This window comes from Myotis myotis, unplaced genomic scaffold (genome assembly GCF_014108235.1).
Source record: "Myotis myotis isolate mMyoMyo1 unplaced genomic scaffold, mMyoMyo1.p scaffold_m19_p_6, whole genome shotgun sequence".
NCBI lineage: Eukaryota > Metazoa > Chordata > Mammalia > Chiroptera > Vespertilionidae > Myotis > Myotis myotis.
This window is the reverse complement of record NW_023416368.1, coordinates 6148892-6171933: the sequence shown is the minus strand read 5'-3', so window position 1 is coordinate 6171933 and position 23042 is coordinate 6148892. Positions and strand designations below refer to the sequence as shown.

At 55.0% G+C, this 23042-nt stretch overlaps 2 protein-coding genes across 3 annotated transcripts in view; both read left to right on the top strand.

The window, feature by feature from the left end:
• RANBP17 (RAN binding protein 17) overlaps nt 1–10281 on the top strand; it is a 231505-nt gene extending 221224 nt beyond the window's left edge. For both annotated transcript variants that reach the window (XM_036314166.1, XM_036314165.1), the window contains 3 exons: nt 6400–6498; nt 8309–8436; nt 9682–10281. In XM_036314166.1, the coding sequence (XP_036170059.1) occupies nt 6400–6498; nt 8309–8436; nt 9682–9778 (324 nt within the window). In that variant the 3' untranslated portion in view covers nt 9779–10281. The remainder of the gene's footprint in view (nt 1–6399; nt 6499–8308; nt 8437–9681) is intronic.
• A 9249-nt stretch (nt 10282–19530) lies between these two features.
• Nucleotides 19531–21745, top strand: TLX3 (T cell leukemia homeobox 3). Its single transcript, XM_036311681.1, has 3 exons — nt 19531–19966; nt 20315–20558; nt 21403–21745. Exons 1-3 carry the CDS (start codon nt 19546–19548, stop codon nt 21611–21613), a joined length of 876 nt encoding a protein of 291 aa, XP_036167574.1. The 5' UTR covers nt 19531–19545; the 3' UTR covers nt 21614–21745.
• Nucleotides 21746–23042: the final 1297 nt, after the last annotated feature.

Sequence of the window (23042 nt, the reverse complement as noted above, 5' to 3'; positions counted from 1 at the left end):
CTTCCCTGGGCTGGAGTGGCCTCAGTTAGGGTTTACTTGATCATTGAACATTTCATATCAACATGAGGCTGTCGTCTCTGTCATGCATTCGTACGTCCTCTGCTTGGGGTTCCTGTCACTGCTCCTTATCCCCGAACTCATCGGCAGCCTAGCCCAGCCCCTTGTCCATCCCTAGGCAGCCTGGACCTCAAGGCCGTGCTCTTAAAGCTCAGGATTCATGTGCAGCTTCGGTATCAGGTCATGTTTCTTGAGGAAACTTCATTGAGTGGGAAGGAAATGGGGTGTGCAGTCAAGAACCGTGACCATTTCTCTGTCTGCTGCCGAGGCCCCCATCACTTCTCCACTGGACTTCTGCCATGACTGCCACTGTGCTCTCTGCCTCCACCCCCCCCCCCCAGCCCCCGCCCCATCCACCACCACTCTCCAGTTCCCTGTCCTCTATTGCTCCAAATCAAAAGCCTCATCAATATTCAAAAATCCTTTGAAGGCTCCCATTTATGCACTGGCCCAAACTCATTTCTGCATTTAACCTGAAAGGCCTTTTATAACCTGGACTCAGCCCAGCCTCTCCCCCCCCTCAGCTCTACTTCTTTCCACTCAGAAGGTCTCTCAAAAGCTTCCGATACAGGAGCTAATTGCTCCTCACTCATGCCAAGCCCTGCCTCCTGCCTCTTCTCCTTTTATTTCCTATTTGGAATAGATCCTCCTTCCCCGGTGATGCTCTAGGCCAGTGGTTCTCAACCTTGGCTGCACCTGGGAATCACCTGGGAACCTTTTTAAAATCCTGATTTCTGGGCCTCCTCCTCCGGAAATTCTGTTTCTTTGTTATGGGGTGGGGCCACAACATTAGTAACAAAGAAACAGAATTTCCGGAGGATGGGGCCCAGAAATCAGGATTTTAAAAAGATTCCCAGGTGATTCTAATGTGCAGCCAAGGTTGAGAACCACTGCTCTAGGCGTTTGTTAAGATTCAAGTTAAAGATCCTCTGAAGATAGACTGATCCTTTTAGACAGAACCAGAGCACCTGTGCCTTCGTTAGTCCCCCTTGAGCTCACACACCTGTTGGCTAATTCAGGGACCCCCAGGGGCTAGTATAGGCCAGTCAATCACGCAGGACCATGAAATAGAAATAAGTTTCACTTGAATAAAAATGAGCGGGAAATGAGGAGTTGAAAGCTGCTCCTCTCCTTACATTTCCCCACCATTCCTACCCAGAGGAAATTGAGATGATGTTTTGACAAGTGATGCTTAATTTTCACTTCAAATTGAAAAGTGTTCTGTTTGATGTTAGCAAGAGAAGAGGAAGAAAGAGTTTCCCAGCTGGAGCTGAGTGGCAGACCCTGCAGCCTTGCAGGGCCCCGGGTTCCCCGGTTGTATTTTAATGCAGCAAGCTGCTTTATGAGATCTGCAGCCACTTGAAATATGATTTACTTCTCGTAAAAAGTTTCCAATGGATAATGAAGATTCAAGAACGAGGCTCACAGTGTAGTGTAGTCAATTTCGTTGCTCTTGCTCTCCAGTACATCTCTGCCATCGGAATGAATTATTTATGATAATTTATTTCAACCATGGAAAATAAAACTGTTTTCATTGTGATGTGTGCTGTAACATTCAGAATAGACACATTGCATGCAGTCCTCTCAATTAATTAATCCTGAAGTTGCGTTCCAACTTTATCTTCTTTCTTATAAGCTAGGAGACTGGCAGGTAATTCTTTCCCCAATAAATGATGATTCAAATGAATGTTTTGAGAACTAGGGGTAATGTGGGTAATGGAGGAAATTGAAACAACAGCAGAACTAGGTTGTGTATTTCCTTAGATTTTACAATAGATGGAAGAGTTTTGAAATATTCTAGGTCATTTATCACTTGGAGAAAAGACATCCCTTAACTTGCCGTAAGAGGGGGTGGAGGAGGAGGGTGCTGTCAGTTTAGATGTGACATGCAGTGTAACATATGACCAGAGCTACTGAGGGAACCAGTCCTGCTGTAACTTTACTGGTAAGAAGGCTTTTCCTTTTTTTTTTTTTTTTTTTTTTTTTTTTAAGCAAAGCTCACACTGTGCAAAGGCCAAGTAGTCAAGGCTCCCAAATGAGTTTGCAGGGGAGAGGGGGTCACCCATAATTGATTGCAATTTTATTTCTTTAAAAAAGAGGCTCACCTCCTCTTGTGTTTCATTTGATTTTTTTTTTTCATTTAAAGTGTTAAATACTTGCTTCTATTATGAGGCTACAAAGACATACAAGAATTTACAAGTGTACTTAATGTGCACAGATATTAAAAGATTTAATGTAACTTGGATGGTGAGGCTTAGTTAATGCAGGCAGGGAAATATATGCTTATTTGTCTATTACTTTCATTCTCTATAGCATTCCACTAACACCACATCAGTAGGCAGCAGACAAAGAGAACAATTGATTCCTTTTCCCTAAAGATGACTGGTATCTAATCTGAGAAGGATCACATTTCAATATCGGCTGCGCCCGGGGCCTCAGCCCCAGCACGTGGGAGTGACAGCATCTCCCCTATTTCCAAGCACAGAAACCCTGGAAGCTTCTCCTCCCTCGGCAGCACTCAGGTTCTCCCAGGCCTGGACCCTCCCCTCTCCCTGGCCTTCTGCACGCGGTCCTCTGCCAAAGGATCCCTGAGACTCAGAGCAGCTCTTGAGTGTTTGCTGCATTTAGTATTGGTTGTTCCTCAAAGCCTCAGCTACTCATTACATCAAAACCGAGGCCCATCTAGCTTGGCCAGAGGGGCAGGTCATTTTGTATGCTACCCCTCTTCCCATGAAGACCCCCGCCTAACAATTAAGGGACCCCACTCTGCAAGCATACCCTCTTGGACACAGCCCTGGTCATCCTTGCTTTGTCACCCTCCTCCCACCCCACCTAGATTTGGGCACATGGACACTTTCTCTTTGGTCTCACCTTTTCTTAGGTTTGTCCTTTCTTTCATGCAAGAATGTTTAAAACCTGCAATGGGACACTGACCTCTTTTCCCTTAGATAGTCAAATAAAGCAATGGCAACAGCCAACACAACAATAGGTGTCCCGTGTGAATGAATCAAAATTATACTTATTTTTTGTCAGTTATGTGTGTGCCATGAGATGAAAAAGGCTGAAGATCACTGGTCTAAAGCAAAGCCGCCTTCCACCACTTTGGACAAGACAGGTTACCCTTGCCTGGCCCATTTTTCTATCCTGATCAGCAGGCTCTTCATCTTTAGCTCTTTATACTTGATATGTCACTCATTCTTTCCCATTCGTTCACTTACTCATTTTCATGTATTCACTCTTCACTCAGGAGCTATTTTCCTACAGCTCTGATGTGCATCAGATGCCATGCTGGGCACTGGGGGTACAGAGGACACTCCCTCATGCTCCCAGCACCCAGCAGACACCACATCTCTGCGGACTCTGTCAGCAGGAGGTGGAGCAGGAAGCACTGAGTTAGTACCGGTGCAGGGAGAGTGGCCCCCACATTTTAGGGGGAAGCAGCGGGCTCTAGGCGTGAACAGAGACACGGGTAACATAACTTGCTTCGTTTTGTTTTTCCAGGACAGGTATTTGTAGAGTAGCTTTGTTTAGAAGATTACAAGTTTTCAGACCAGAAGCACGTCATTCCAAATCCATACTAAGCCCTGACCGGTTTGGCTCAGTGGATAGAACGTCGGCCTGCGGACTGAAGGGTCCCAGGTTCGATTCCAGTCAAGGGCATGTACCTTGGTTGTGGGCACATCCCCAGTAGGGAGTGTGCAAGAGGCAGCTGATCGATGTTTCTCTCTCATCAATGTTTCTAACTCTCTATCCCTCTTCCCTCCTCTCTGTAAAAAAATCAATAAAATATATTTTTTAAAAAATCCATACTAACACATGTGCCAGACCAAATACGGATACTTTTTCCCCCCATAATTTAAAAAAATTAGATGACAAATTGATTTGTTCACACCAGGCTGTGAGCGAGTCTGCCATGCATCTGGTTGACATGTAGGGATACTTTTTGAACTATTTACTATAATAGGTAATTTTTTTCACTGTAACTCTCAGTGAAGTAAGATGATTATGAGGAGACAACAGTCTGAGTTATCTGTACATAATAACGAAATGGGGCACTTCCTTGAGCCAGGAGATTCCATGGGCCACGCCAGGGAGGACCACCACAGTGGGAGTAAAGAAACTGGGCACATCCGACGGTGCTCTGTGACCCGGGGGCTGGTCCATTCAGAGAGCGCTCTCCTTGCCGTCACAGAGAGGCTCCCACCTCTCACATCACCGTCCTGGGGCAGGACTCTATAGTACTCATCCCACCCAGTGCTCCTCCATGCCGGGCCCTTCTCCAAAGGAGCTGGCCGCAAGGTTGAGCTCTTCCCCGCACCCTCTACAATTTTCAGGAAAAAGAACTCTGGCAACGAGCTGCCACGTCAGTACCATCTGAGCAGATTTGCTCACTAATTTCCATTTTTCCGGAAGGGTAAAAAAAAAAAAAAAAAATCATCCATTTTAGCTAACTTTATTTTTAGAAAAGTGTTTTATTCAAACATCCCCTTACTTATTACAGACATAAATACATGCATTCAGACAAATGAATCCACGGGAGAACCGTAGAAAGTAATTGGCACATCACTCCAGGATGCTTTGTCAGTTACTGGAGGAGTTTGGTACCTCTAACTTTAATCTTTTCCATTAAAATATCCATTCTGCCTTCACATTGTGAAGCCCATAATATTTTAGACTGTCTCCGTGGATCTGTTAGTTTTGCTTGTCAATTTAATTTGTGGCTCTATGACTTTGGGCGGCTTGTAGGTTATACATAGGAACACGTGACCTGCACATGATGCTCAGCACCAGGCCGAAGCCTCGCCTCTCCCCGGGGAGGCTGGGCACACAGGCAGTCTGCATTGGCAGGCCTCCTGTGCAGCCAGCCTTGGTGCGACGATGGTGATGATGGATGCAATGGTGGATGTTTGGAGCTACAGAGAAGCCCATTACTGTTGTGATTATATACCTTAAATGTTTGTAGCACTGTCTTCTCTTCGCAGCACCTCTGTATCCACCCTCTCATTTGATTCTCAGAGCTTCCTTGTGCTGGATTATGATTTTTCTCTTTATGGCTAATGAATCAGACGCGGAGAGAGAGGCTCAGCCACTTGCCTGAGATTACGGGGTAAATTGGATTGCAGAAATGCCAGAGGATGAAACCAGTGTCACCAGAGCGCAGTCAGCCTTTGCCACACCCCTGCCATTCCCCCTGCCCTTGAGCTGTGGAAGCGGGCTGGAGGTGGGAGGTAGAGTCCAAGAGGCAGAAGTCATGTCGGCAGCTCCACGGGAACGACCAGAGCTGCCTCACCACCATTTGCCGGCTTTGCAGCAGCCCCTCCTTTAGCGTCACAGGCACAGTCCACACTCTGCACGCTCCCAGACACACCCGAGCACGTCTCTCTTTTGCTGCAAACCCATGACTGCCTCCCGGCGCCATCAGGACCAAGTCCAGATTCTTCAGCATGTCTCCCGCCTGGCACCCGTCTTGCTCCTCCTGCCACCCTGGGTTCCTTACCGTTGCAGAACCGCCTCCCGACCTCCTGCATTCCCAGCCTTCTTCTTTGCTGTTTCTCTGCTTAGAACACATTTTTATGAAGTTCATAAACATTACCTTCTCTGTGGAGTCTTCCCTGACTTCTCCTTCGAGACCCAGAGCATCCTCCTCCCTCCCTCCCCTCCCCCACTCCCCCTCCCCCAGCCCTGTTTCCTCCTCTGCCTCCTGGGTGGTCGCTCCAGGAAGCTTCTAGCTAGCCCCTCAAGGACAGAGGTTCTTTCCTCCCATAGGTGTCTTGCAGACTTTGAATTCAAGAGGACGGATGAGGATGTACATGTAGGAGTGAAGTGTGTGAGTGAATGAATTCGTGAATGAAGAGCAAGTGGGGCCCTGGCCAGTGTGGCTCATGGGTTGGGTGTCCCACGCACTGAAAGTTTGCTGGTTCGATTCCTGTTCGGGCACATGCCCATGTTGTGGACTCAGTCCCCAGTAGGGGCTGCGCAGGAGGCAGCCAATCGATGTTTCCCTCTCACATCAGTGTTTCTCTCTTGCTCTCCCTCTTCCTTCCTCTCTTTCTAAAAAGTAAGTGTTTTTTACAAAAGAACAAGTGGGAGCCTTTAGTAGCCCAAGCCAGCAGGAAACGGGCCGCTCCAAGGTTACGTGGAGGGCGTCCCATCCCTCCCTCTCTCTGAGGTGTTTCCCTCCATCACTTGACCTCTTTGGTGAAACGAGAGACAGAAAGGGAGGTGCGCTGGGCTTTCTCCTGGAGGCCTGGCATTGAGAGGCAGGAACAATCCATGAGAGACCTGGGGTTGGAGGGCCTCTGGGCCGAGGCACCAGTGTCTTCATGTGCCTCTCTCTTCCAGATGATGTCTGTCCTCATGAACACCATTGTCTTTGAAGACTGCCGGAACCAGTGGTCAGTCTCCAGGCCTCTCCTCGGGCTGATCCTGCTCCATGGGAAGGTGAGTGTTGCAGGGGGGCCGTCGGAGCAGGCGGTCACTGGGCGGGAGGAGCTGCTCGCCGGGCCAGGCAGTGACAGTGAAGGACAGGGGAGCCGCTGAGCCGGAGCAGGAGCCTTGAGTGCCCAGGGGCCAAGCCATGTTCCCCCAGAAGGTCTTCCCCAACAGCCTCAGGTCTTTAGTGAGGCAAGGGCCTCAAAGAGCTCTTCTGGACCCCCGCGCTCCCACACATTGGGCGCTGGTTTGCTCAGCAGCGCTTCAAGCTCACCTCACCTCCTCCCCTGTTCCAAGCGAATTCTGAGAAATAACACTTTTTGCTCCTTCCTTGTCCTCCTTTTAAATCTGGGATCCCTACTGCCCCAGGTGGTAGCAGCAGCCCCTCAGCACCACGCGGGCCAGCCCCCTCCACCCGGAGCAGGCGCCTCCCGTCCTGGTGTCCCCGCCGCTCTGGCCGCCTCTCCAGCTCTGAGCTGCCTCCTGAAGCCACGGCTCCCAGCAGTCAGTGGGAACAGTGCGTTACTGCCGGGAGAATGAATTGTCTATACAATAAGATAGTACCGGGGAAAAGACCGTGAGGTTAGAGGCAGCCGCACACATTAAAATTCAAACTGAAATCCCGGCCTTGGAAGGAAACTAATAGAAGAAGAAAATATATCAAAAAGAGAAGAGCTGTCTCATCACTCACCTGTGCTGAAGTATCCAATTTTCGCCACATTCAGTCGCGCTGCCATTCATCTTCCCGCGGTGTTACTGTGATTTAAATCCGAGCTCTATAAAGGAGAGCAGTTCTTTTAAAATGATTGAGAGGGAATGAGGGCAAATTCAGTGTTTAGAAAACGCTTATGACATCACAATATTATACTTTCCTGATGGAGGCAATATTTCATGGTTTCGGATGAAAAACTAATAATTTTCTATTTGGTGTGAGTCGCTGCATCATTATAAAAGGGAAGAATAAGTCGTTTTGTGCATTCCCAATCTTGTTCAGGAAGACAGTGCGCTTTAAGTCTAATGCCTCTGATATATGGTATTTAAGTATTAGTCTGACTCCATATTAATTATGTGTGTTTTTGATGTGAGCTGTTTTAATGTATGATGGAAATTAAATATCACGCTGTTTGGGCTGGCAAGCAGAAACACATGACTGTCAAAGCGTTGCCTTTGTACTGAAATTAGGCTGCTGCAGTGATTAGGAGCTGGGTTCGGCACGGGCGGGCGCCGGTGTGTGCAAAGCCCCCAGAGCCCGCCGAGGGGAAGGGCTCTGCTGCTTTGTGAGCGGGTATGGCAGAGCTTCCTCCTGCCAGAAAGTTCTCCAGGAACTACGCAAGCGTCTCTGGCGCCACCCACAGAGCAGGCCCATCCTAACCCAGAGGGCCGGGGATCGGCTGGAGGCCTGGAGTTGTGTGAGGAGCAATTCACTAAAGCAGGAGGTTTGGGAGCTGGGCCTTGCCTCCAGTGGCCCTTCTAGTCCAGCGCTCCCCTCCCTGTCAGCCTTGCTGCGGTCAGTGGAGAGCAGCATCAGGGAGACCTGCGTGCGCTCAGCCCCCGAGGAAGCCAGGACTCCATCAGCCTAGATTGCTCGGTGGCAGTGGAACAGTTACAGCGAGAGGTTTTTATGAGGAAGGAGAGGCTGTTTGTCCCCAGGACTGCCTCTGCTGCTCTAGTTCCCTCTAAAGGCTCCAAGTTCTGCGTGGGCCTGGACCACTGCTCCTCTGAGTTAGGGCCTGAGCAGATGGAGCCGGCCAGCCGTCTCTGTCTCCGGGGCTCGCCCAGGTCCGGAGTCAGGGCCCTGACGCCTGTCTGTCTCCGGCAGCGTTTCAGTGAGCTGAGGGCGGGCCTGATCAGAAGCCAGCCTCTCCCCAAGCAGGAGGCCCTGGCCCAGTGCTTCCGGAGCCTGATGGAAGGGGTGGAGCAGAACCTGTCCGTCAAGAACAGAGACAGGTAAGTGGCCAGGGAGATCTAAATACGAGGAATCAGCTGTGCCTGGATTCGTCTGTCCATTCCTTCCTTCGGTGCACACACTTTTATTGAGAAGCTGCTATGTGCCAGGCACTGGGGTACCAGTGGTGAACCAATTGAGCTTCTCGTGGAGAAGGCAGACAGTGAGGAGTGATAGAGGAAGAAAATGTTTTCAGGAAAACAACTGCCTGTGGCATCCTGTTGTTAAAGTGGGGTCTTTCAAAGGCTTCCCCATTTGAAATGCAAATCAGCCATCCCAGTAGCCACAGTATGTCCGGGAGCCACCAGCCTGGGCACTGCTCTGAGGTCAGGCCGACTCCAACTTCCACGTTCCCCGACCTCTGTAGGCTGCATGGCAGTGGGAAAGGCCAGTTCAATGGATGGGCTCGGTGGGCACCTTCCTTTGTTCCAGGCCAAGATGCCCTGTCAGGCAGAAAGGGCCACCCACAAAGCCAGCAGAAGAGAGTTACTGAGTGGGGAGCCCTCGGTGCCTGGGGGTGTGTGGGGCCTACTTCCCCTGGGGCTGGGGAATTTGAGCGCTACCTCATGAGCACGTGTGAGGTGGTGTCAGACCGCTCTCCTCACTTCCGCTTCCGGTGCACTCGCCCGCAGGACTGGCAGTTTCCCACGCCAGGCACTCTGCTGAGCTCGCTCAATAAATTCTCACTTCCACGTTCCCGTGGGGTAGCTACTCATAGTGGCCACCATGTAGTCATCTGAGGTCACCACCTAAGAAGTGGTAGAGAGCCCCGATTTGAACACAGCAACCCAGGGACCCCTTTTGTTAATCTTTTGTGTGTGTGTGTGTGTGTGTGTGTGTGTGACCCCTTTTTTGAAGCACTAAGTTCTGTTTTCTCATCTGTAAAATGAGGATACTAATACCTGCCTTTGGGAAGACTTGTGATGATTGAATGAATTTATATATAAACTCAACCCAGTGCTTGGCACAACAGCTGCAGCATTTGCTTTATGTGCTTGATAACATCGATGTGTAATTCAACTTTTTTAAAAACAATTTTTAAATAGTATAGCCAGGAAATTCACCCCTCAGAGTGGTCAGTGTTTGGGTGTGACCCGTGCTTTCTGGGAGGGAAAGGTGTGGTGGTGAGAGTGGGAGGAAGGCCGGACCTCGGGCCCTCTCCAGGGTCCTGACTCCCCCGAGGCGTCATCACCCGAGGTTCTACAGCCCAGCCCTGCCGCCGCGGGGCCTGTCTCCTCTTCCCACAGGTTCACCCAGAACCTGTCCGTGTTCAGAAGAGACGTGGCCGAGGCGCTGCGCAGCGACAGCAGCGCGGACCTGTGCAGCCTGGACATGATGAGCTGACACGTGCCGAGAGCCTGCACCAGAGACTGGGGTCTGGGCCCCGACAGCGATGCTGGCTAGCCCAGGGAGATCTATTTTTCAAAGCAAGCAACAACAAAAGCCCTACGTTTTTATAAGTCTGGCCTGATTATAAGAATTTATATAGTGCACAATGTAAATTCATTCTTTGCTCTGAAAAAGCAAAAGTGTTTCCGTCTTTCTATAAAAGATTGTTATCTTTGTTCTTATAATGCTCTGAAAGGGTGTAGAAACGATATTTAACCAAAGAACATAATAAACCAGGTTTGCGCCTCAGTGTGTACTAGTTAATGGTTCTGCAATCAAGGCAGAGGATTTGTTGGAGAAGCAGCCTTCACCATGGATCCCACTTGAGACAAATCCCACCCGATCCTGTGATGTTAGCCGTTTGTTATGGGTCTGGAAGCAGCAGTGGGAGCTCTCCGAGGCAGCCCGGGCACTGCACAGCCTCTCCACCTCAGCAGCCTCTGATAAAGTTGAGAGACAGTAACACAATTAAATGACTTACAAACAACGTTTGCTTTTCACTGGCATAAATCTGAAGTGGTTCAGTCTAGAAGAATTAAGCTGTGCAATTACTGCCTGCAGAGATATTTCTGCAGGAGGAGCCGGGCCGCCCCAGCCGGAACTCCCGGGTGGTGCCAGCGCCCGGCCTCCGCCCCCGTTTAATCTTTAAGAAGCTGGGGGTGTCTAATTAAAATGTATATTCGGAGCAGCACTGCCTTGTTGGGCTTTGGTTCTAGGTACCAGAGTTCAGATTTCCAGGCGATGAGGAATAGTTGGCTTCCATCCCTCCACAGAAACGCATGACTGTGGGGATCGCAACCGACCCACTCCCGGGACAGGAGGAGCCTTTGCAGTTTATGAGGGAGGTAGCCCGGCTGTTAATGTGGGGTGCCGCTGTCAGATGGTTTTCGGGTCTCACTGCTCTGTCCTCGGGCCCAGGCTCGTCATAAATATTGTGCCCTTTGCTTCTGATGAGACGTGAAAGGTTGGCTTCCCGTGAAGAACATCCATAGGCTCCCGTTATAATCTCATTTCTCAGACCAGTGTTGCTGGAAACCGTTCTCGATGGGAATTTTATAACAGGCTTGTCACATAAAAGCAAAGTCACCCAAGTTTAGCTCTAAATGTCTGTCTGCCATGTGTGAACCCAGGAATCGGGAAAAGTGTGTTATAGACAGGGCCCCTTCGCCTATTCAGTGGTGTCGGCCTTACACTGTATTTTATTAGTGAGAAATGCAGTTTTCCTGGAGGAGGCAAATGCTGAACTTTATAAAACATCTGCTGTTTGCAGAAGGGTGACTCGAGAAGTTCTGTCTCTCGGGGGTTGTTATCTCACACTCACCCCACAAATGCTTCGCAGAAGGCCTGTCCCAGTCCAGCACTGGTTTCTTTACAAAAGTCGTGTCGAAAAGCACAGTATCCTTTGCAGGTAAATTCTCACAAGAAAATAACAAAGTGCCCTTGCTTTTCTCTGCTGCACTAAAGGTCGGTCACCTGTGGTTTCACACCAGCCAGGGAAGGCTCAGCCCTGGCCTTGGGGAGCCGCTCTCGGGGACCCGTCAGGCCTGGCCACTGGACTCCAGCAGGGCCCGCTCGCAGCTGCTTACGGAGCCCAGTGCAGGCAGCAGGCACAGGCTCGGCACGGACTCCGCAAGCGTTCACTGAGCATCGAAGGCCGTGACCTGCCGTATCTCCCTTCGTCCTCACAGCAGCCCGGGAGGAGGGCAGCCATGTTCCCACTTCTGAGGGGAGGAAACCAGGACTCAGAGGTGGTGTATGGCTGACAGGCAGGATTCCAGCCGGGTCGTAGCGCCCGGTCGTAGCTGGTCCGCCACTCCAGGGTCTGAGGCAGGTGCACGCGTGGTTGGTGGCCGGAGGCTCGCGGGGAAGGGTCTGCTCCTGTGCGCTTCGGTGGTGGTTAGCAGGAGTCAGTTCCTCGGGGGCTGGGGGATTGAGAGCCTCAGCGCCTCCCCAGCTGGACCTCCTCAGGGGCGGCTCACAGAGGCAGCTCCAGCAGAGCAGGCAAGAGGAGCCAGAGAGCGCACCCTGCAAGTCACCCCTCATCACCAGTCTCGGGGGCGCCTGTCGCCTTTGCTGTGTCTACTCACTAAAGTCACTAGATCAGCTCACCCCCATGCGGGGGGACAGCGCGGGGTGGGCATGGAGCCCTTCTACACTTCCTGCCACCACTCTTCTCTGGCCCGAGCTGCAAGTTTCTCCCTTGAAACCTGTTGGAGTCCTGGTTTCCCTTGGAGAGATCAGTTCTGTCTGCACCCTTCCTAAGGGGAGAAAGGGGAGTGGGGAAGCTGGGACATCTCAGGAACCCACGCTGTGCACTCACCCCCACCAATGGGAACCTGGTGGGGAACTGGGCGCCGCCCCCCAGCCTGCCAGGGACTTCCTGGGCGAGGGCAGTGGGCTCCTGGGGGAACCTGGAGCCCGTGTGGGAGTTCTCTGTAGGGACACCGTGTCCCACGGGTAAAGCCAGCACTCGGGCGCGCCCGAACGTGTGCAGCCTCCTCCCCAAAGAGCGCTGGGTGGATCTATTACAGCTCTAATACGATCAGAGGCGCAGCTAACATTCAACAACAGAAAGAAAGAAACAGGGTGGGTGGTTCCTGGGGGAGGGGGCGGGTGGGGGGAGGGCAGGTAACCAGCAGATGGCCCCCAGTGAGGCGCAGGCCTCTGCGGGTCACCTCATCCTTCTGATGTTCTGATGCACAAGTGTGTGTCCTGGGGCCCTACGCCACGCCAACTGCTTCAGCTGATACGCAAGCAAGAAACAGTTTGAAGGTGTTCTGGCTTCGCTCATTTTTTCCTTGTACACTAACTTCAGAACCTAACCCTCCAGAAAGCTGTATTCTGGATGTTTCCATTCTGTTCTTTCTAATCAGGCTTCTCTCTAGGATTGGAGAGGGGGGAGCACAACCCCCCCCCCCCCCCCCGTACTGCATGATGGCCTGGGCAGCCCAGAAAGCCCTCTCGGCTTGGCCCCGAGCTCCCCCGACTCTCCGAGTGCACCTCCCACCTCAGAGTGCCTTTGCGCTGTGGTACTGGAGTCCCTTTCCGGGCAAAACTGGCCTGGCATGGGCCATCAGCTGAGGTCAGTGAGGGGTGAACTACCAGGAGAGCCGAGCATGAGAACGAAGAACAGGATCGGTTTGGTGAGAGAAGCTGGGGAAACCGTATGTACGTGGGGCCAGCCCAGCAGTTTGGGGGAGGTGGAGGCGGCATTTGAGAGAACTCAGCTCCTCTGGGGAGGAGGGGAAAGGGAGAAAGTGGAAGTTTCAGGGCGAACATTAAATCATTAGAAACACAATCATTCAATGTGCACACCTCCCTAGCTTTGCAAATTGCTGTCTCATTTAAATTTAACTAGAGGCCCCGTGCACGAAATCGTGCGTGGGTAGGGTACCTAGGCCTAGCCTGCGATCAGGGCCATCTTCTGCCCATTCACCAGTCCCCAGTTCCGCCCCGCCCCACCGCCTACACCCACCCTGGTTTCCCGTGGTTCCCCATTGGCCATCCAGTGATCAGAGCCTGCGGGATTGGGGGAGGGACCGAGAGGTGGTCAATGCACCTCATAGTGACTGGTTGATTGGTTGTTCTGGTCATTACACTGTTATGGTCACTGGCCTTTTATTATATAGGATGCTTCCCAATAAGAAGGTCAAGTAAATATCCCCATTTTAGAGATCAGAAAACTGAGTCTGAAAATTTGACCTGAGGCCACATAACTAAAAAGTGGACAAGCCAGGATTCAAAGGTCAGCCTGACTCCAAAATTCTTTTCCACCTTAATCCCTTAAACTAGGTTCTCACAGTCAGGCTTTGGGGACAGTTGGGCAGGGGGAGATGCATCTGGAACCCTTTAGGACCCCCAAATGTGGCTGCCCCCCCCCCCCAAAAAAGGCCAGCCCAATACCCGGGCCCCTGGTGTGTTGTGTCTATGGATTCTGCCACCTACTCCTACTCCTCCGTGAACTTTATAAAATCATTCTTGAGACTTTTTAATGTTTTATTGAGGTGCAAGTTTACGATGACAGCAAACCTTTCAAACTACAGCAAGAGTAACCTGCCTCCTTGGCATATTAAAAAATAATGTTAGTGTCGATTTTTACGTCCCATAGTTTGGATTGCTGATACGAGCGCTTCCCTGACAGGATTCTTTCTGAGGTTTACAGAAAGCGTAATAAAATATGTAAGTTACATTTCCACAAACAAAAGCTATAACATAAGTTATTTATAAGCGTGAGATACAAACAGTATCACGATAAATAAACCATAAAGGGTACCTGCAACATCCATCTTAATGTAATTTGCCCAACGAAAGTGTTGAAACGAAGTCAAATTTAGTAGAGAAATCTGTCAGGAAGAGAGGAAAGTTGTAGAACACGAAGCGGGGAAAAATGGCTGCTGGGTGGGGGAAGCAAACAACCGGCACGAGATGGGCTTGGAGGCCCTGGCGTGGGCCTGCTCGTGCACCGGCCAATCCCTGCCACCTGCACAGCCGCTTCCTGCCTGGGGTCCCTGCTCACACGCCCTCTGCTTCTCCCCCCAGCCGGCCACAGGGAAAGGGATCTCCTCCCTCCCCCTTCTCCTCTTACACCCTCTCGCAGCCCCCAGCCCATGGCCAGCTCCCCAGGCGGCTGCCCGCCTCCCTGCCAGGCTGCACCCACAGGCCAGGCCGGGCCTGACTCAGCACCAGGATCCTGGAAAGCGTTCGTTCACTCATTCACCTGTCACTGATGAAAGAGTGAATGAGACAAAGGCTCTGCCCTTGGAGAGCAGTGAGCAGGATAAATAAGATCTAGGTCCCAAAGGCCACAAGAGCAAGGATGAAACCCAACAGGGGTGGGGGTGGGGTGGGGGGAGGGGCCGGCCGCTGTGGAGGCTGGGCAGAGAGGCCATGGCTGACCTGGGTCTTCATGGAGCTGGGGGAGTGAGTGCTGGGCTGAGTACAGGTGAATTCCCGGACACACGTGGGACCCTTTCCTCATCCCCTTTATCCCCTCGGCTGACCTGCTGTGTGTTCTGGTTTAATACCACGGACCCTCGTGATCCTCCGGTGGGCCAGCCCCCGGGCCCAGCCCAGGACATGGAATCAAATGCCACCGACACTGTCCCGCTGTGAAGTGGGGGGACAAGTGAGCCCCACCATGGACAGCCTCACCCCACCCCTGGGCTCCTTCACCCAGACCCTCCACGGATTTCCTTCCTGAATGGGTCTTGCTCCCAGAGGCGAAATGGGGATAAGACATAAAGTGAAAAACATGGGCTTTGCAGACATGACAGTCCTGAGTTCAGGTTCCAGCTCCAGCCTTCCCACTGCGTGGCCCTGGCAAGGGACTCACTCCCCTAGACCCATGCTCGGCAAACTGTGGCTCTAGAGCCACATTCGGCTCTTTGGCCCCTTGAGTGTGGCTCTTCCTAAGCCTTAGGAGTACCCTAATTAAGTTAATAACAATGTACTTACCTATATAGTTTAAGTTTAAAAAATTTGGCTCTCAAATTTCAATCGTTGTACTGTTGATATTTGGCTCTGTTGACTAATGAGTTTGCCGACCACTGCCCTAGACCACTGTCCCTTAAGTCTCATGAATTGTGTTTGGGGGGGGGCGGGCGGTGGGCGCTGGGAAGCACACAGCACCAGGTGGCCTTTGCCGTCCTCTGACCTCCTCTGGAAGGTTCTTCCCCCAGCCCACCCATTGGTGACCTCACACTCATTACTCCACTATCAGGTGGGGAAGCCGAGGCCCAGCGTTCAGGTGCGGTTCAGGAAATCTGAATAGGTGCTCAGTGATGAATATTTGTTGGCTAAATGAGTGAGTCAGAGATAAACTTCAGCAGGTGTCTAGAGCCTCCCATCGTGAGAACTGCACGGGCCCCTGCGGCTCCTCACCAGGGCGTGTGAGTGAAGAGCGGAGGGTGGGCAGGCAAGCGACCTGCGGACGGATGTGTTTGTGTCGTGTGTTTGTGTCTTTGTCTCTGGAGGTTGTCCATAACATCGTCATCAATCTTTCAAATGGGGTTGCAGATCCAAATACATTTAAGAGCCCTGATTCAACCTCTACCCCATTTTACAGGCAGGGAAATTGAGTTCAAGTCACACCGGATGTCAGTGGCAGCGAGCCTCCTGCACATGCCATGGGCATAGCTGGAAATGCCAGCATCTGCCTTTCACTCCTACCTCCTTCTTCCCCTCCCGTCTGACTCCCAGCGAGGCCTCCAACAGCTCTATCTTTCCTCCAGCTTCTCCTTGGGAAACGCAGAGAATGCACTGCATCCCGGAAATCCTTCTGGAGTCAGGAGACCTGGTCCCAGTTCTTAGAACTTAATTTTTCAGGTGTGTGTGTGACTGTTCAGTTGATAGCAGGTAAGCAGGGACAGCAAAATTACAATCTCAGGAACACCTAGTACGCATCAAAGAATATTTGGCCAAAAACTGCTTAGAGGTAAATTTATGACCTTAAATATGTTTATTTTTAAAAAAATAAGAAAGACTTTTTAAATGAACTAAATTTTCACTTCAACAGAGAAGAAATTAATAAAAAAAAATCAAAACACTCCTGAAACATTAAAAAAGAAAATAATGAAATCAATGTCTTTTAAGACAGACCTATGGCAAATAAGATCAAAAGGCCCAACTGAGTAACACTGAGACAGAACTGCAGACGATATGAACTAAGATCACGTGAGAGTTTCAAACGAGAGAATATTCCTCAGCGTTCTAGCCATGAATTTGAAAACTGGGATGGGACGGACGATATTCTGGCACTGGCTTCCAATTTGAATGAGCACCCGAATCACCTGGAGGGCTTGTTAAGCTCAGATTGCTGAGCTCGACCCCCTCTTTCTCATTCAGTGGGTCTGGGCGGGGGTCCAAGAATGTGCCTGTCTAACAAACTCCCAGGTGAGGCTGCCACTGGCCTGGGAACACACTTTGAGAACCACTGTCCCAGGGATTGTGGCTGCCCCGTTTACTCCCCTCTTGACTGCTCTGCTCTGTCTGGGTCAGGAAGGAGAGGGTTTGTGACCATCGGCCCCACATGCCTACTGCCACCTGATGGACACCCCGGGCCTCAGACAGCCACCCCGGGCCTCAGACAGCCACCCTTTCCTGCCAGGCACTGTGCAGAATGCTTTCACCGGAAGAGCTCATGTAATCCCATGATGTGGGTCCTGGTGCTTTACCCAACGGGGAAACTGAGGCACAAGGAGGCTGGATAATTCCTTGAGCCCACAGCTGGTAAACAGGTGGGAATCCAATTCTGAGCACTGGGCTGCTCTCCACGCCCTGGGAGCAAGTCGTCCACCCCACCCACAGCATCTCCCTAGTTCTGTGCCCACATACTCATGGGGCGGGCCTCCTTATCCCAATTGAGCAGACCAGGAAGTGGCAAGGACAGGCCTGGACCCAGGGCTCTGGAAGCCAGGAGGGCCGGGGAAGTGGTGAGGCCCCTGAGTGGGGCCTGGGAGTCCTGTGAGCTCCCTGACCCTCAGTTCCCTTGTCAAGTAAAAAGCGGGATCAGTAATGGTCCTTTCCTCACAGGGTTCTTGTGAGGAGCAAGCCAGTGCCCCCTCCTGCCTGGCACACGCCATGCTCTCCACCTCCGGCAGCTGTGCTGCTGGCACTGAAGTTACTGTTACCTAACCGCCTCTCGCAGGCGGGCGCTTCATCTCACTTACTTCTCACAGCCACCCTGGGGGTAGCTTACCCTTTCCGTGCCACAAATAAGGAAAACGAGGCTCCAGGAGGGGCAATGAGGGGCCCAACAGCCCCCCACTCCCACCAGAGGCAGAGCCGGAATTAGAAGCCGAGGCCGGCCTACTCCATCTGCAGGTGCCTGTCCCTGGAGGGAGTGGCGGAGGCCCCGCCCCAGGCTGCCAGCGCCTCCTTCTTCCCACCCAATGCTGAGGCTCCCGGAGAGGTAAAGACTTGCCCAAGGCCGCTCAGCCAGCCCCCTGCCACAGGGCCCCAGGCCTGGAGATCCCCTTTGTCCAGGCTGCCTCCTGCTCTTCCTGACCCTCTGAGACTGACCCCACGGGAGACAAAACCATCCTTCTCCCCAAGATGCAGAGCTTCCGCAAATAAAATAAAACTGCAAACAAATAAACACGAATAATAAGAATCATCCATCAACCAGCACATTGCGGGGGGGGGGGGGGGGGGGGGGGGGCGGGGAGCGGTTGGCCACAGCTGCTGGCTGGGTGCCTACTGTGTGCCAGGCCCAGCCCTGCGCTCTCAATGCCTCACTCCCGGCTCAGACAACCCCGCAATGCACGCTTTGCTCTTTTTACAAATGAGGAAACCAAAGCCGAAAGGCATGGAGTCACTTGCTCAAGGTCACTCACCTAGGAAGTGACCAGCCCGGATTTAAACTCATTCCTGGCCAACCGCACATCCGACCTCTCCCCAAGTCCGCCAGGCGGGAGCGCGAGGGAGAGGCCTGGCCGGGGGTGTAGCAGTGAGTTTGCACCCAGCCGTTTAAGAACTAGCGGGTGGAGAACGATTCTGCAGGGAGACAGCGGAGGCTGGCGTGGGGGTGACCGCCCCGCGAGCGGCCCGTCCACCGTGCCCCTCGGCCTGCCCCTCAGCCCCTGAGGGCGCGAGCAAAGCAGGGAGTGTTTCCAGCGCCCGGCTTCACTGGAGCGGGAGGAGTTCACCGCTCTCTTTACCCCAAGAAATCCCGCTATTTGCCCTAAATATTCGCCACCCCCGCCCTTGCCCCTTGGGAACCCTAGGTCCCCACACCTGCTGCGCCACGGGCGGGTCCCCACGCGCGAGTAACAGTCCCGACCATCTTGCAACGAATTTCGAGGGGGCGGATCCCCGCTCCCCAGCGGGCCACCCCGGGTCCCTAGCCCAGCCGGGCCAGGCACGCGTGGGCACCTGTGAGTCACTCCTCGGTCCGCCTGGAGGGAGCCAGGGAGTGTCTCCAAAGTGGTCGCGATGCCGCGGCCGAAGCCCAGGCTGGGGCGAATTCTGCCCACGCGGGTCGGTGTCCTTGGAAGCGTGGAGCACGCTGTGGTACTCGCGTCACCCCGCGCGCAAGGAGCGCGGAGCTGGCACCCCGGGGCGCGCCCCTTTCGTTGCTCCCGCGGCGCTGGAGTGTCCAAGAGGCGTCCACGGATCTGCAGGGTCGTCCCGGGGTTGCAACTCCATTGTGACGGAAAGGATTCATAGGGTTTGGTTTTTGCTCAGCTGAAAAAATTGGGAAGAAAACGAAAACCCCTTCAGCAAAGGAGAATTTCACCAGGAGAGCGAGCGCCCAGACCGGCCCCGAGCTGCGGCGGGGAAGCGGCCCCGGCCGGGAGGCGCGGGGAGCGTCTGCTAATTGCAGCTTCGTTAGATTTCGGGCTTGGGAGGCTGCGGTTCGGGCGCTAATATCCGCCGCCCATTATCCCGGCTAATAAATTTGACCTATTGTTCGTTTGTTAAAATGATGTCACCTTGGAACAGTCCCTAAGCTCCTATTTCCATGAATTAGGCCTTTATTGAAAGCCGAGAGCCAATGGGAGGAGAGAGGCTTGTTGATCGCAGCCAATGGCTGCGGCGGGAGAGGAATTAGCAGCGGAAACTCCAGGTTCGGTTCAAGAAAGATGACACAGAGCCTGTCGGGCCCGCGCACTCTTGGCAAAGTTTCAGTGCGACGAGAGGCGCCGGGCGCTCCATGGCCGCGCCGTGACGGGGCCCCAGCAGCCTCCCCGCCCAGCCCAGCCCAGCCCTTCCACCCGCCCAGGATGGAGGCGCCCGCCAGCGCGCAGACCCCGCACCCGCACGAGCCCATCAGCTTCGGCATCGACCAGATCCTCAACAGCCCGGACCAGGACAGCGCACCAGCCCCGCGGGGCCCCGACGGCGCCAGCTACCTGGGAGGGCCCCCGGGGGGCCGTCCGAGCGCCACGTACCCCTCGCTGCCCGCCTCCTTTGCGGGTCTCGGCGCGCCCTTCGAGGACGCGGGATCTTACAGTGTCAACCTGAGTCTGGCGCCCGCCGGCGTGATCCGGGTGCCAGCACACAGGCCGCTGCCCGGTGCCGTGCCACCGCCTCTGCCCAGCGCGCTGCCCGCCATGCCCTCCGTGCCCGCGGTCTCCAGCCTAGGCGGCCTCAATTTCCCATGGATGGAGAGCAGCCGCCGCTTCGTGAAAGACCGCTTCACAGGTGAGCAGGGCGGGTGAACAGACCGGGCCTCGGCCCTCCCGGGGCTAGAGGCGCCGCGCCCTGTGTGCTCTGCTCCGGGAAGCGATTCCGGAGGCCCCAGCGCGGCGGAGGCCTCGGCGCCCAGGGCCCCGGGCAGCCGCAGGGGGAGGGAAACCAGGGAGTTTGGGGAGATAAACCTGTGCCCAGGGAATAGGGGGGCTTCTCCCAAGCGGCTCGGTGCCGCTGGAGACGCGGGACGAACGAAATAGCGGAGCATTCTGCGCCCCACCGGGCGGCACGGGGTCCTCGCGGGGCCCGAACGACAGTGGAACTGGGCTGGGCCTCAGGGGGCCTCGTGTGTCTCCGCAGCCGCGGCGGCGCTCACGCCCTTCACCGTGACCCGGCGCATCGGCCACCCGTACCAGAACAGGACGCCGCCCAAGCGTAAGAAGCCGCGCACGTCCTTTTCTCGGGTGCAGATCTGTGAGCTGGAAAAGCGTTTCCATCGCCAGAAGTACCTGGCCTCGGCCGAGAGGGCGGCGCTCGCCAAGTCCCTCAAAATGACGGACGCGCAGGTCAAGACCTGGTTCCAAAACCGGAGGACCAAGTGGCGGTGAGAGAGGCCCAGCCCGGCCCACCTTGCGCCCGCCTTGCACCCTCCCCACGCCGCGGCCTCCCGCTCTGCGCAGCCGGCGCGACCCCTATCCTCCCAGCCAGGCTGCGCCTCCCCAGACCCACCCAGCCCGCCTCCCCGGATCTTAACCTCCCGTCCCTCCTTCCCGCCGGCCCACGTCCTCCTCCCCACTCTCCGCGCCTCGGCTTCTCCTCCGTGGCCATTCCCGTGTCGCTGTCCGGCGCCTCTCCAATTCCTTTCGTTTTATTTCGTCTCCTGCCTCCCACAACATCCCCGGGGTCCTCTCGCACTGCCCTTCGCCCTCCCCCCGCCCCCCACCCCACCCCGCTGGTCCTCTCGGATTTCCGACAATCCGCGCGAGTTCTGGGTTCCCCTCCAGCTCCCCTGCGCCTATCCGATCCCTGTTTGCATCCAACCCGTGAACAGCGAAGCGGTCCCGAAAGAGGGGTTCGAGACAGGCCCTGGGAGAACTGGCTGGGGCTGACCCTGCCTGGGGACCCCGCCCGCGCGGTGCAGAGCCAGCCCGCCTGCTCGGGAGCCCAGTGACCCGGCTGCCCGCGGGGCCCTGTCAGTTACGCGGACGGCTGCGCTCGTTGTCCCGCAAAAGAAACAATCTTTGTTGTTGGCGCAGCCACGATACCCGGGCGTGCAGGTGGGCGGGCGGAGTGCCCTCTCGGCCACATCCCGGCTCACAACAAAAACAAGACCCGGCCCACCCTCGAGACTCCCGGCTGCCTCGGCTCCGGGGAGGGCTGGAGCCCCGCCGGCGGCCGCGCGGTGCCGGGTGCCTGACGGTGCTGTCCCTCTCCCTCCCCCGGTGCAGGCGGCAGACGGCGGAGGAGCGGGAGGCGGAGCGGCAGCAGGCGAGCCGGCTCATGCTGCAGCTGCAGCACGACGCCTTCCAAAAGAGCCTCAACGACTCCATCCAGCCGGACCCGCTGTGTCTGCACAACTCGTCGCTCTTCGCCCTGCAGAACCTGCAGCCCTGGGAGGAGGACAGCGCCAAAGTGCCCGCCGTCACCTCTCTGGTGTGAGCTCCCAGCGCACACGCTCGCCAAGGATCGCCACCCCCACGCAGTGGGGCGCCTCGGGCCCCCAGCCGGGCTGGGGGGGAACCGAGGCCGAGACGGGAAGGGGCCGCCAAGCTCGAGGAGGCCCCGGGGCGCAGCCGCAGCCTCGCCGGCCGCGGAGGGGGGCTGGGCCCGGGCTCCGCGCGGCTGCACAATCCGAGCCCCCGCCCCGCGCCCAGTCCCGCCCCAGGCCCGGGCCGACAAAGAAAGCGCCTTACGTTTCTCCGCCCCACGCCCGCACCCCTGGGCCGGGCGCCTGTATTATACTTTGTACTTTTGCCCAAACGTGTAAATAATAAAAGTTTCGGCTTTTTTTTTTTTTTTTTGAAACCGGCCACCTGCTTCCCCGGCGGGGGCCTCTGGAGGAGGGGCGGCCGACCGGGCGGTTGGGGGAAGCGCCAGGGGCTTGGGGCAGCCCTGCGCTTAGGCAGGGTCCACTCCTCTCCGTTCTTTTATTTAAGTCATTTTATTTAATAAAAAAAGTTAGCTATTTCACTTAACGCCGCTTTTATTTCGTTTTCGTTCCAATAACGTTCGGCGACGCCCGGCCGGTGCCCCACTCCTACGGCGGAGGAGGCCGAGCCGCGCTGTGCGGGGCGAGTCCACTTCTCCAAGGTTCGTCCGTATTCGCCTCAGCTCGAACCCGGCTCGGGCCCCGCGGAGGACCCGCGGTGCAGGTCAGTGCGTGCCGGCCGCCCTCGGTCTGGGTGCCCGCGGGACGGGGTGCACGTGGGAAAGGGCCCTCGAGGCCCAGAGGTATGACCAGCGCCAGAGGTGGGGGGCGAAAGGCCGCTCCAGGTCAAATCCACGTAGAGGGAGGCGGCACGGTGACCTCGAGTGTCTGGCGACTCGGAGCCGCCCCACCCCCAGCCCGCAAGCTACTGCAGCCCACTCTCTCCCACTCTCTCCCGCAAGACCTCGGAGAGGCCCGGGCAAGGCCCACCGGCCGGCTGTCGGGATCTGGGCGCCTGTGGGAGGGCTGTGCGCAGAGGGAGCCGGTGAGCATCCTGGGTCCCCAACGCTCGGCTCTGGGGACTGTTCCCACGCACAACCCCAGGACACCCGCGCTCTTTTAGCTTGCGTGGGGCCACAGGTAGCGCGTGACGTCATGTGACATCACTGAAGCCTCTGCGGACCAGAGGGGGGTGGCGCCAGGAACGCCCAGAACCCCAAGTCCAGGCCCGGCCCCCCCAGCTTTACCTGGGCTCAAAAGCAGGAAGTTTGGGGATCGCGGGGTTGGCGGCGGGAGGCCCCTTCCCACACCGACAAACACACTCCAAGCGTCAGTGAACATCCATTTCCTCTTGCCTTTTCCTTTTACCATCCTCCCTCTCAGTCTTTTAAAAACTTTTCGTACTTCCGGCCTCTCCGCTTCTTCCTCTGTTTCCTCCTG

Bases quoted from the DNA above. Each gene is read 5' to 3' on its own strand.
- TLX3 (XM_036311681.1), top strand. From the start codon at position 19,546: ATGGAGGCGCCCGCCAGCGCGCAGACCCCGCACCCGCACGAGCCCATC. The intron at 19,967-20,314 runs GTGAGCAGGGCG...GTGTCTCCGCAG, and splicing joins CGTGAAAGACCGCTTCACAG to CCGCGGCGGCGCTCACGCCC. The intron at 20,559-21,402 runs GTGAGAGAGGCC...CCCCCGGTGCAG, and splicing joins AACCGGAGGACCAAGTGGCG to GCGGCAGACGGCGGAGGAGC.